Source organism: Pan troglodytes, chromosome 1 (genome assembly GCF_028858775.2).
Source record: "Pan troglodytes isolate AG18354 chromosome 1, NHGRI_mPanTro3-v2.0_pri, whole genome shotgun sequence".
NCBI classification, from domain to species: domain Eukaryota; kingdom Metazoa; phylum Chordata; class Mammalia; order Primates; family Hominidae; genus Pan; species Pan troglodytes.
In genome coordinates this window covers 41,966,294-41,980,039 of record NC_072398.2, presented here as the reverse complement: position 1 = coordinate 41,980,039, position 13,746 = coordinate 41,966,294, and the positions used below count along the sequence as shown (strand labels likewise).

At 38.8% G+C, this 13,746-nt stretch overlaps 1 protein-coding gene across 4 annotated transcripts in view; it reads left to right on the top strand.

Moving 5' to 3' along the window:
• Positions 1-13,746, top strand: part of C4BPA (complement component 4 binding protein alpha) — a 40,700-nt gene that overhangs the window by 1,614 nt on the left and 25,340 nt on the right. For 2 of the 4 annotated variants that reach the window (XM_514156.6, XM_016937710.3), the window contains exons 2-4: positions 7,178-7,344; positions 8,270-8,455; positions 9,593-9,692. In XM_514156.6, the coding sequence (XP_514156.3) occupies positions 7,203-7,344; positions 8,270-8,455; positions 9,593-9,692 (428 nt within the window). In that variant the 5' untranslated portion in view covers positions 7,178-7,202. Of the gene's footprint in view, positions 1-7,075; positions 7,345-8,269; positions 8,456-9,592; positions 9,693-13,746 lie in introns of all 4 variants that reach the window. The other 2 variants (XM_009441396.5, XM_009441395.4) reach the window with 2 other exon arrangements.

Below are 13,746 nucleotides of genomic sequence, written 5' to 3'. Positions count from 1 at the left end.
GTGCTGATAGTATTTTTCACAAGGGACCCGCCATGCTGACTAAAGTTCTTGAGTTGGTTCCATTTCTGCAGGAATTTAAAAGATGAAGTCCTTGAAATATGAAAGTTGGCTAGAGTAGTCTCAGCTTTTCAGTGAGCAGTTACAGAATTGCAGAATTTGTTCATCTAGGTTTAATGTCATTATTTTAGAGATGGAGGGAACTGATATCCAAGAAGCTGATATAGCTTCTTCAAGATCACAGACTTAGACTGTGGTATTGCTGGAACTCCAACTTGGGTCTTCTCAGCTCACAAGTTCTAGCCTCCATTCCCATACTCTGTGGCCAGCTGGTTTCTGCTGAGGGACCACCAGGAGTAGTTATGGTGAACTGCAAATGCCGTAGTTGGAGAAGTGTTAGGATGCATCCTGATGGTTTGTTAGGGAAGTCTAGTCACTGTATTATCTCTCTTCAAAACTGACAAAGCATTTCACACACATTATTTCATTTGGTCCTCAGTGAGACAGTCATTCTCACTCTAAAGATAAAATTAAATTGACTTTCATTCCTTTTAGATTTATTATTGTTTATTCTGTCTTATTCCTTCCTCCGTGTAAGTTTTTTTTTTTTTTTTTTTTTTTGAAACGGAGTCTCGCTTTGTTGCCCAGACTGGAATGCGGTGGTGCAATCTCTGCTCACTGCAAGCTCCGTCTCCCGGGTTCACAGGCCATTCTCCTGCCTCAGCCTCCCGAGTAGCTGGGACTACAGGCGCCCGCCACCACGCCCAGCTAATTTTTTGTCTTTTTAGTAGAGACAGGGTTTCACCGTGTTAGCCAGGATGATCTCGATCTCCTGACCTCGTAATCTGCCTGCCTTGGCCTCCCAAAGTGCTGGGATTACAGGCGTGAGCCACTGCACCCAGCCTCCTCTGTGTAAGTTTTAAGCTAGTTAAATTCTGGTGCTCAAATTAGGTCTTTCTAAAGGCAGTGCAAGAAATCTCTGCGAAATAAGGAGGAACTCTTTTCTCTTCCTCTGCATCTGCAAAAAAGCAGATGATAATCTGCGTGACAAAACTGACCTTGCAAATGTTTTTTTTTTAACAAAGGAGTCGCGGGGTTATATAGACCAATTACAATACCACGTTAGAGATGGAAAGTTGAATAAACACCTTCCTTGTCTTCAAGGAATTCACAATGTATTTCGGGAGGCAAAAGCAAATAGATAGTTAGGATACAAAACAATGCTACAATTAAGGTATTAGCCAAGTACTAGAAGAACAGAAAACACTGGCATTTCATGATGAAGTCAGGCAATGCTTCACCAAGGACGTGACATTTGATCTGAATAGTGAATAAAGGAATAGTGAGTAAAGGAGAAGTTGGAGGTAAGAGCATTAATGCATGGGAGACATTAACTGCAAATGCTTGCAGGTGTTTTTTAAAAAAATCCTGGCTGTGTATGGTGGCTCACGCCTATAATTCCAGCACTTTGGGAGGCCGAGGTGGGAGGTTCACTTGAGGCCAGGATTTCAAGACCAGCTTGGGCAACATAGTGAGACCCCTGTCTTTACAAAAAATTAAAAAATTAGCTGGGTGTGATGGCACGCTCCTGTGGTCCCAGTTACTGGGGAGACTGAGGTGGGAGCATCATTCGAGCCCAGGAGGTTGAGGCTGCAGTGAGCTGTGATTGCACCACTTCACTCCAGCTTGGGTGACACAGAGTGAGACCCTGTCTCAAAAAAGAAATCCAGAATGTTTTTGGGGAAGGGTAAGTGCCTCCTTGAGACTGAAGCATGGTGTTCTAAGTGAGAAATGATGGGAAAACTGGGACAGATAGGGGAACCTATGGAAACTGGGAACCATGAATGTTTTTAAGCAGAGTAACAACACATAAATTGCTTTTTAGGGACATAATGGCATCAACATGGAAGCTGGCTTATAAATGTTTGAAGGCTTTTGCAGTGGTCTAGGGTGAGGGGAAGGGAATTATAGGAACCTAAACCTGGACTATGGAAGTGGAGTGTAGGAGAGAGTGGCAGATTCTGGTGCCGCTGCTATGACCAACTTGATAGGACTTGACGACTCTGAATAGTGCAAGGAGGTGAGACAGAGGAGGCAATAATGACTTGGATTTCTAGTCTGGGAGGCTGGGTGGAGATTGTCACCTTCACTGAGACAGAAAGCACAGATATTAAGTAGTGTTGGAGGAACATAGTGAATTTAGTTTGAAACATGTTAAATTCAAGGTGCCTGGGAGATACAAATGAAGTGATTGGAAATATTGATTTGAACCTTGGGAATTTTAACTTAAATTATTATTATTATTATTTTTTGCTTAAATGAGAAATCTAACAGAGTCAAAAAGTTTTAGTTTACTTTCAAGTTTGCAGATAAAGAGGAAAGTGTAATAATTATTTCTGGATTTGGCAAGGAAAACTCACAAGCACTTATAACTTTCAGTAAACAGAAATGTTTATTTAAATATTATTCCAGAAAAAAAAATTCACTAAGATAACCAGTCAGAATTACACTTTTCTGAGGTTAAAAGTTACTGTCATGTGGCAGAGCAATCATCTCTAAAATCCAGGAACGACTCCTTTGTTAGGAAAAACATTTGCAAGGTCAGTTTTGTCACGTAGATTATCATCTGCTTTTTTGCAGCTGCAGAGGAAAAGAGTTCCTCCTTATTTTACAGAGATTTATTTCATTGCCTTTAGAAAGACGTAATTTGAGCACCAGAATTTAACTAGTTAGCAACCAGAGTAAAGAAGACAAGCCTGAATAGCTTAAAACTTACATGGAGGAAGGAATAAGACAGAATAAAATAATTATTAACAATTGAATTTATGGAGCATGGAAGTTTTTGCATGAACCAGAGACGATTAGGCCCAGAGGTCTGTGGGTGATTCATTTTATTTATTTATTTATTTTTGAGACGGAGTCTCTCTGTCGCCCAGGCTGGAGTGCAGTGGTGTACTCTCGGCTCACTGTAAGCTTTGCCTCCCGGGTTCAAGCGATTAACCTGCCTCAGCCTCCTGAGTAGCTGGGATTACAGGCGTGCACCACCACACCCAGCTAATTTTTGTATTTTTAGTAGAGACGGGGTTTCACCATGTTAGTCAGGCCGGTCTTGAACTCCTGACCTCGTGATCTGCCCGCCTCAGCCTCCCAAAGTGCTGGGATTACAGGCGTGAGCTACCGCGTCTGACCTGTGGGTGATTCAGGTATGATGATTAAAGTTATGGATGTGGATGACTTCCTTTCAGGAAGATAGTTGAGGGCAAGGGAAGACAAAGCCCCAGGACAGCCCCAGAGGCCCCAGCATTCCTCTGCTGTGCATTACACATTAGATCTCATTGTACCAAAGGCCACAGTGGAGACCAGATCCAGGGCTTCTAGCCGGAAGTTCAGTGGATGTTCCTCTGCACTGGGGTGTAATTAAAGTCCCTGGTGATGCAACCATTTATTGCAATTTTAAATCATTATGATGACAATGTTTTGACATCCAGGAGTTTGGCTTCTGACAGAGTGACATTCCAATGCCAATTCTATGAAACTCTTCCTTATAATTTCTTTTGAATGTTTACTATGTGCTGTCCACACACCATGCCAAGCCCATCTCAGAAATTCCGAGATATAATTACAGTTATCCTTCTTATTTTATAATAAAGGAAACTGAGGCTTAGAGGAGCTGAGTGTTTTGTCCATGGGACTCGGTTCCCATGTGGTAGAGCCAGGACGCCAACTCACATGTTCTGGGTGTGACTCCAGAGCCCATGCCCAAGGTCTTGGCCACACTGTCCTCCTCTGTCCCCAGCTCTGTGGCCATGGCCTAGGTGTGAGGATGAAGTAAAGGGAGTGAAATAACTTCCTCATCACAGTGTAGGGTCTGCATTTGTCTGTATCTCCTGTCATAACCTGTGGAAGGAGGAGAACCAGTTTTTGCCTAATGCTTCCCTCCTTCACTGTCCTCCCTTGACTAGTTGATGATATGATGACTTCGGTTTAAGAATGGAAGAGCCTAGAGTAAAATTATTTGGGCCAGTTCTCATTAAAATACAGGTGTTTGCCTTGCTTTAAAATCAGGTAAAATCAGTCCTTAACAAAGCATACACTGTAAGGGGAGACACTGATATGGCACAGTACTACTTTTCTTTGGAACACACGTTATCACTAGGAGCTTTTGGATTTAAATTCAATGCACATTTTGTGAGCACTTTAACTTCATGAGGCGCAGGCTAGGTACTATTGTGGGGCAGAAATAAATGGGAGCATACTCTGTCATTTCAAGAATCTTGTGGTTTAGTGGTGAAGGCAGACTTCAGATGTGAGTTACAGACCAAGTCCGAATCAGAGTTATAAATACAAAATTGTACTTGGTATGTGGAGGCTTGCTTGGATAGGAGGGAATGCTGGAGAAGGGACTGGCAGAATGAGTAGGAATTAAAGAGGAAAAAGAGAGAGGGTAGATGATGTGGACAGGAATGGGAGATAGGAAAGTGCTGGGAATGGTAAGGAATTCTGGTTGTCCAGGATAGCTGGAGCCTAAGGGGTCAGACCACAATACCGAAAAGTTAGTCATCAAAGCCAATTGAGTGAATGCCAGTACTTGAAGGATCAGTTCATAGAAATAAATTTGCTGAATTTATCAAAGTATCAATTTATCTAACATTGTTTCAAGAAATATTCATTTTGGAGGCCAGGCATGGTGGCTTATGCCTGTAATCCCAGCACTTTGGGAGGCCGAGGTGGGAGAATTGCTTGAGGCCAGGAGTTTGAGACCAGCCTGGGCAACATAGTAAGATCACATCTCTATTACAATTTTAGAAAAGAAAAAGAAAAAGAAATCATTTTGAATATTCAATGAGTATAAATATATCCTTTTTGAATGTAGCTAATGAATACATATTTTAGCGGCATTTAAGATATTTTTCTTCAACTTCTTGAAGCTAATGATTTAATCTTATGGTTGTATTTTTGTAAATATAGTCATGAATATTTTTCTGAACATATTCAACATATATATTTTTCTTGTGAATGTAATAACAACTGCAACAATTCCTAGGGGAAATTTCCACTTTCTACTCTTATCCTTTTGATTTTTCATAGTCAATTCTATTTTGCCACCCCACTGGTGTTTTTAATCTCTTTCATCAATTTCACTGAAATTCAATAAACACAACAAATCTACTCATTGTCAAAAATTGAAGAAACTTTTTCCCATAGTTTTCATAGTTCATAACATATCTTATTGGGTGGGAGAAATTTGTCACATTTTATGAATTTCACAGATGATGAGTGAGGTGGTTTTCATGATATGCAACCTGCCTGGCTCTCAGCTGTCTCCAGCTTCACAAGATTGTGAGGGCAGAGAGGAGCATAGAGTTAGGAAGGAGGATAATGGGAAAAAAGAGGGGGAAACTGAGTAGAAAGGGGAAGTATGAAGGCCCAGAATGTTGGTCCTGGCTCCTCCCAACCTCTCTAGACCACCTGGATTCATTCAGTACAAAGTCTGTGAACACATTTCCAGTAAGTGACTACAACTGGTAAATTGCTCGTTAGGTGAATTTACATATTGGCAGAATTGCCCCGGTGGGGATGTATAGAGCTCATGGGACAGGACGTGTGTGACATGGGGTTCCCACAGCTGACAACAGGTGGAGGGATGGCTTCATCAGAACTAAGTTTTAGAAAGAGAAGAAGCTTATGTGAGTCTTTACTCAATGAAGAAATTAGACTCCACAAAGTATGAAGGGCACTATAAACTTCCCTTCTCCCACACAGTTTCTCTCCAAGATGTTTCAGTCCCACATTATGTAAGACTGTCCCATATTACTGAGACCAGCTTTATGTTGAGGGACTGAACATTACCTTAGATATACATTACATTACATTACATTACAGTCCTACATTATGTGGGACTGAAACATCTTGGGGAGAAATATTGATTGAAGGGACTCCCTTTACCTAAATGTATATGGGCTTTGTATGAATTATGGATGCATGAGAGCGTCCAACCATCTGGATCTAACAAAGATGTCAAAGTAAAGGATGAAATTCACTATTTTATGGGAGTGAATTTGGTTAACTTCATATATTCCTTTGAAGACAAGGACTATTTCTTTTCTTAATTTCTTTTTATTTTTATAGATTTACAGTACAGAGATTTTTCAAAAAACTAAAAATAGAACTCCCCTTTGATTCCCACTATTGAGTATCTACCCAAAGGAAAGGGACTTTTTCCTAATGCAAACTTAGGATATGTTGTGTTCTCCAAAGGGAATGGGAAGTGGTGATGAAGATTAAAAAAAAAGTCCTTACTAATTTTGCTTTAAACGAGTCTATATAGTCTGATTTAAAAATAAAAGTGCATTTGCCATGTATATTTTTCATATATGTATATGTGTGTGTGTGTGTGTGTATGATCATTTTTCAAAACTGCAAATTGCTTCATGGTTTATTGCCTTTGTCAATAGTTCTCACAAGGAACTCCCAATACTTCTATACGGCGACTCAACTCTTTCTCTCTATCCCATCATTTTCCTGCCTTTTTGTTTTTTTTTTTTTTTATGTTTGTACCTTTCCTCTAAGTCCTCTGTCATTTCTTTGTTAGATCATCTGGCCAATTGCAAGTCTTCTCACTCAACCTCCCTGTTTCTTTCCTCTAATCCCTTTAATCTATCTTGTGCATGTCTGCCATAATGATCTTAAAGCATAATAATTGTGTCATTCCTCAGCTTAAAAACAAACATTCACATCAAAAACAAGCACTTTTATTCCCCAAGGAGTAAAGTCTATGAATTTCCTAAAGTTGACATTTACATCCCATTCAGACACATCTGTAAACTGTCCCTTCTCCATCTCAGACATTTAGCCAAATTGGAATATTATCTATTGTTCCCTCAACATGCCCTGCATCCATTCTGCAGTGTCTTCAGTATACCTAGTGCAGATGCAGTCTCCTCTGCAAAGCCCACTCCCTCCCTCCACTTGGAATCAATCTCTCTTCTGAGCTCACAGCTTCTGCAGAGGCCAATCCTTATTGTCTTGTGCTGTAACATTTGTGCTCAGGGGTTTTTTTGTTTTGTTTCCACTCCAGGCTGTCATTTCCTTGAAGACATGGATCCCATAACATTTATTCTAGTGCTTTATGACAAGTTGGAATTCAATGACTATTTATTAAATTGAGTTCTTTCAGCAGAAAAACATCAGCGAAGCAGCAGGCCATGCACCCCCCAAAAACTCCATCTGGGGCTCTTCATAGAAAAAGGAAAATGGCAGCCTGGCCCTTCTCCAGGCTGTGGAAAGTCTCTGATCCAATTCTCTTCCAAATGACCTTGATCGCTGCTCTGTTGCCTGCTGTTCTTGGTGAGTAGTGGGAAACAAGCTCAGATCAGCAACAAACAATGAAGATCATCTGTGCATTCACTTTTAAGGCTAAAAAAAATGATGACTGAGCTTCTAGCAGAGACCCAGCTTCATCAACAAGTGGTTTATTTGACAGGCTAGAACTTAGGGAAATTTGCTTTACACATAAAGGAAATAGTGTTCTAGACACTTTCCCCTAGATTTTTATTTCTCCAGGAAAGAATTTCTCTCCCAACCATCTATATGGATGATAATATGGACAGATCTATATTATCTATTACTATGACTAAACAATTTCCAGTGTTTGTGGGTTTATTCAGGGGGTGCTTAAAAAGTAAATCAGCCTGGTATTTAATTCTTGCAAAAAAAGCAAAGTTAAGATTTTTATGCTTCAAGGGCTCCATGCTTCTTCCTCCATATCATTCAAAATCAAACAGATGTAAAAAAAATAAATTAAAAATGTTATTTTTACCCATTTCCCAGCCACCCTGTTTCCCTTCCCTGAGGCAACCAATGTTATATAATGTTATTTGAATACAATAATATGTTTTTGTTGAGGCAACTTGTAGTGACTTCTGACTTTGCACAGATGCATTTGAGTCAGCAGATATGGGGAGTCAGGTTGGTGAAGTTCATGTCTTTCTTCTTTTTCAGATAAATTCTCCCATGTGTAGTAGAGAAGGGAAAAAAATTCTGCCTTTTATCATTATTGTTTATTGTTATCATTGTCATTATCATTTGTGAACAAATATATATTACTGATCACTCACTAGGTGTATTGAACAGAGAGTATAATAGGAGTTATGATTTTTCTTGACTAGAGGTGAAAAGAATGATCCCTGCTCTAAACATCACACTACAGAAACAATAAGATGCTGTGTCCCAAGGTATAAGTTTTGGTGCTCCTTCTCATTTTGGTGTCCAGGCAATTGTGGTCCTCCACCCACTTTATCGTTTGCTGTCCCGGTGGATATTACGTTGACTGAGACACACTTCAAAACTGGAACTACTCTGAAATACACCTGCCGCCCTGGCTACGTCAGATCCCATTCAACTCAGACGCTTACCTGTAATTCTGATGGCGAATGGGTGTATAACACCTTCTGTATCCGTAAGTATCAACATTTATTTTTTTCCTTTGCTTTTCCTATCTTTGGAAAGTTGTCTCAGAAACTAAATTTTCTGAATCTTTAGTCACTAAGAAGACAGTTTGTCAATTACTGATTTCAATGTACATACTTGTGGCATTTTTTGAAAAACAAAGCAAAACAGAAAAGTTAGGGGTAGTTAATTGCATTGAAAAATAACTCTGTTCTTTTTTTTTTTTTTTTTTTTTTTTTTTTTGAGACGGATTCTAGCTCTGTCTCCCAGGCTGGAGTGCAGTGGTGGAATCTTGGCTCCCTGCAACCTCTGCCTCCTGGTTTCAAGTGACTCTCCTGCCTCAGCCTCCTGAGTAGCTGGAATTACAGGCGTGCACCACCACACCTGGTTAATTTTTCTGTTTTTAGTAGATACAGGGTTTCACCATATTGGCTAGACTGGTCTCAAACTCCTGACCTCAAGTGATCTGCCTGCCTCGGCTTCCCAAAGTGCTGATATTACAGGTATGAGCCACTGGGCCTGGTTAGAAGTCTATCCTTTATAAAGTAATCCACCAAACACTTCTTTCAAGAAAAGAACCACAAATTTCATTATGATCTACTGAAAATCAGATTCACTTTTTAAAAAATTATAAAAAAGGTAGGTGGCTAGAAAGAGGCAATGCAGTTTTCAAAAGAACCTCACTCAAAATATTTGCTGTGTTTTGAAGAAAAGTTATGATTCACTGTCAGTTGGGAATGCATTCTGTGATGTTTTCCAATAGTAGGGGTATACAATCAATACTTTCTCTTTTTCGTTCCTTTTGTGACATGCATTTTTGAGTGGCCTAGGTTCTAAGTACATGCCATAGACATAGAATGAAGCAAAGCTCTCCCGTCCCTGGTCAGCTTATTAAGTCCTGGACCACGTGTTCTGCTGCTGCAATTATTTAACTGGTCATTTTTCTCTATTGGTAAAATGTACCAGAAAAAAATGGGATCAAATTTTGTATTAATTTTGAGGTGAGTCAGGGTTAGAAATAAGTTTGAATCTAAATCTCTCCGTGTTTCTGGAAGCAGAGGTGAACCTTGGTTAATTTCTTTTCTTTTCTAATGCCATATCTGTGAGTACTTGGAAGTACTAATCAGCATTTAAATTTTTCTCCCAGACAAACGATGCAGACACCCAGGAGAGTTACGTAATGGGCAAGTAGAGATTAAGACAGATTTATCTTTTGGATCACAAATAGAATTCAGCTGTTCAGAAGGGTGAGTGTGAGGTAATCTATGAACAATTCTTTTATATTTATTTTAAAAATAGCTGAAGTGTTCGTATATTTCAAAATTTAAAATGGTGTAAAAAGATAGACGTTGAGAATTCTCATTTCCATCCTATCTCCATACACCCCATTCCTTCCCGTCCTCAAGCAAAGATCTATTTTTATTGGTTCGTATGTATCTTTCTAGTGTTTCCTTATATAAATACAAGCTAAGAAGTTAGCATATATTCTTATTTTCCCCCCTTTCCTCTAATGAACCTAGTATTGAATCTTGCTTTATTGTTTACTTATCAATGTATACTGGAGATATTTCCATGTTTGCGCATAGAGAGTTTCCTCATTAATTTCTTTTTACAACTGCATAGAATGTTGTTGTGTAGTTGTGTCATGGCTTTGCCATCCTTGTGATGGATCCGTGGATGTTTCTAATCTTTTGCTATTCTGAACAATGCTCTGAAGTATTCTCTTATATGTGTGTCATTTTATACATACGTAGTTACATCTGCAGTGTAGCTTCCTAGAGGAGGCCTCTCTGGCTCAAAGAGTATGTATATTTGAAAATTTAAAAGATATTGTCAGACTGCTTTCCCTAAGGGTTTCATGGTTTTGCAGAGTATGTAAATGTCTGTCTCTCCATAAACTCTCCAACTGTGTTGTCAAACTTTCGAAAACTTGTCAAATTTTTGAATTTTTCCCAATGTAAGAGGTGAAAATAAAATCTCACTATAGTTTCACTGTACATTTCTCTTATTGTCAGGGAGGTTGAGTATATTTTTATATGTCCAGGGGATTTTTGTATTTATTTGTGCACTAGTTAGCATGTTTGATGCCTGGTTGTTGTTTTTTTTTCCTTAACTTGTTGAACTTTTTATTCTTAAGTTTCAGGATGTATACATTTAGACATACACATGAGTCTGTGCATAGCAGGATTTAGGCCTCGATGCTGATATATACTGTAACTTTTCCCACTGTGTGTGTGTGTGTGTGTATATGTGTGTGTGTGTGTGTGTGTATGTATATGTATAATGTTTTTGACTTGGCTATTGGTATTTCTTCCCCTTAAGGAGAAATTATTTGTATTTATGTTGTTAAATTCATCAATTTCCCTTTTAGAAATGGCTTTTGGATTTTATGTCTTAAGGCCTTCCCCAATATAAGGTTTTAAAAAAATTGCCTATATTTCCTCTACTTCTTTTATATTTTCATATTTTTTAATATTCAAAGCTTTAATTTATTTGGAGTTAATATACAGTATACAGTATGAGGTACAGATTTTAGACTATATCTTTTCATATTGCTTTCCTGTTACGCCAATACCACTTATTTAAAAGTTTGCCTTTACTGATTTAAGATGCTCTTTGATACTATATAAAATTCATATACTTATCTAGGTCTATTTCTGGACTTTCTATTCAATGCCCGTATTTTTTCTGTACATTTATGTATGCGTTTCACAGTCATTTAATAATTGAAGCTTTATAATATGTTTTAATAGCCAATATGGGTAGTGCTATCTTATTGCTCTTCTTTTTTGAAGTTTTCCTGACAGTATGTATTTATTTTTCTATAAGAACTTTAAAGTTAGACATATTTTAAAATCAGTGTTAGATTAGTTTTAAAATTAATTTTAGGTGAAGTGCAGTGGCTCACACCTGTAATCCCAGCACTTTGGAAGACCAAGGTGGGAAGATCTCTTGAGTCCAGGAGTTCGAGACCAGCCCGAGCAACACAGGGAGACCTTGTCTCTACAAGAAATTAAAAAAATTAGCCGAGTGTGGTAGCACGCACTTCTAGTCCCAGCTATGCAACAGGCTGAGGTGGGAGGATCACTTGAGCCTGGGAGGTCGAGGCTGCAGTGAGCCATGATAGTGCCACCACACTACAACCTGGGTGACAGGGCAAGACCTCATCTCGAAAAATAAACTGGTAAAATTAACTTTAGGAGAATAGATATTTTATAATGTTGACTCTCTCTAGATAAGAATATGTTACCGTAGAGAAGGCAAAACTATTCCTCTACCCTCTTAGGGTCTCCACCAGGCCTGAGAATTAAGTTGACATGAAACAGATTAACAGGAGAAAAACACACAGGTTTTATTTTAACAAGTACATAGGAAACTTCACAGGAAAATGAAGACCCAAAAAGTGGTCTTTGTACAAAGTTTCTTTGTACAGATTTCTCTTGGCCTTGACTCCCTGCCCCTGGTGATAAGAGTGTTCTTTTCCTTCAGGTACAGGGAAGGTATCTTTCCTGTGAGAGTTTCATGTCCTGCCTTCAGGAAGAAAAGGGGAGGTCAGAGTGCCCTTCCTGCATCTTGCTGTGTTTCAAGTGCTTTTAACTCAAAAAACAATCTTTATGCCAAACTGGTCTATTTTGGCATATTCTGCTACCCTTTGCTATGCTTTCCTCAGTTTGTCTTAGTCTTTTTTCCCTTGTTTCTTCATGTGTGTTTCAGCTTTCCTCACATAGATTTTGCATTTCTTGAAGAGTTTAAACCTCTGGCAAAACCAAACAAAAAATGTTTTTGGTATTTTAAATGGATTATTTATCCATTTTGTATTGTAACTAGTTTATCTATCATCTATCTATCATCTATCTATCTATCTATCTATCTATATCTATCTATCTATCATCTATCTATCATCTGTCTATCTATCTATCTATCTATCTATCTATCTATCTATCTATCATCTATCTACTATTGATTTCTGCATGTTAGTTTGATATCTCAGCTAACTTTCTAAATTTATTATGCATTAGTTCATTCTCATGCTGCTATGAAGAAATACCCAAGACTGGGTAATTTATAAAGAAAAGAGGTTTAATTTACTCACAGTTCCACATGGCTGGTAAGGCCTCAGAAAACTTACAATCATCGCAGAAGGCAAAGGGGAAGAAAGGCACCTTCTTCACATGGCGGCAGGGAGGAGAAGTGTTGAGTAAAGGGGGAAAAGCCCCTCATAAAACCAACAGACCTCATGAGAAACTCACTCACTATCGCGAGAATAGCACTGGGGTAACTGCCCCCATGATTCAATTACTTCCCACTACATTCCTCCCATGACACATGGGGATTATAGGAACTACAATTCAATATGAGTTTTGGGTGGGGACACAGCCAAACCATGTCATATTATTTGTAAAAATTTAAAAAAATTATTTCAGTTGAATTCTCTTAGGATTATCTGGTTTGTAATCACATCATTTCAATGATTCTTTTACCTCCTACTTCCCAATTTTTAGATTTCCATTTTCTTTTTCTTACCTACTTACGTTAATTATGTCAGTCAGGATTTACCTGGAGAAATAGAACCGCAGGATTTATTGTAGGGACCTGACTTGACATAGGTGTGGGAGATAGTTAAATGGTGTTTACAGGAGGTTGTTCCTTCAATGTCTGTTGCTGTGGCCTGAAGTAAGCAGGGCAGGGACTCAGGAAGGGAAGATAGACATGAACTGAGTGCTTCAAGGACAAACTGGAACCTGCAAAGATGAGCGAGTAAAGCCCACCATTGTAAACTGGAATTCATCTTGTTCTTTCACTGCCCCTTAGCCTTCAACTTCAAAAATGGATATGTCCTGTAGAAGTTGTCCGTCACAGTGCTAATGTACTTGGATCAGAAGCCAGGGTACATGAAGGAGGAGATCCTGCAGGAGCTGGCTCTGCTGTGGCCTGGTTGAGCCCTCTGCTAACAAAGTGATAGAACAGAGAAACAACAGTGCTTGTGAACTGCAGTCACATCCTGTGCTCTGCCCTGACCTTTCTAGCATATGGAGTATGGCTCTACTAATTCACATCTACCATCTTTTATGGGCCATACTAACTTGGCATTATGTATGGAAGATAATTCTGGGAAATATAATTACAGCTTAGCTAAGTTGACACAACATAAATCTACCACAGCTCACTCCTTGTCAAATGTGATATTTGTATACACTAGTTTTAACCATACTTAGCTTAATTTCCAAATAAAGTCAATAGCAAAGTAATACTCACATTTTACATAATGCAACTATCCCTCATACACCCAAAAACATGGAA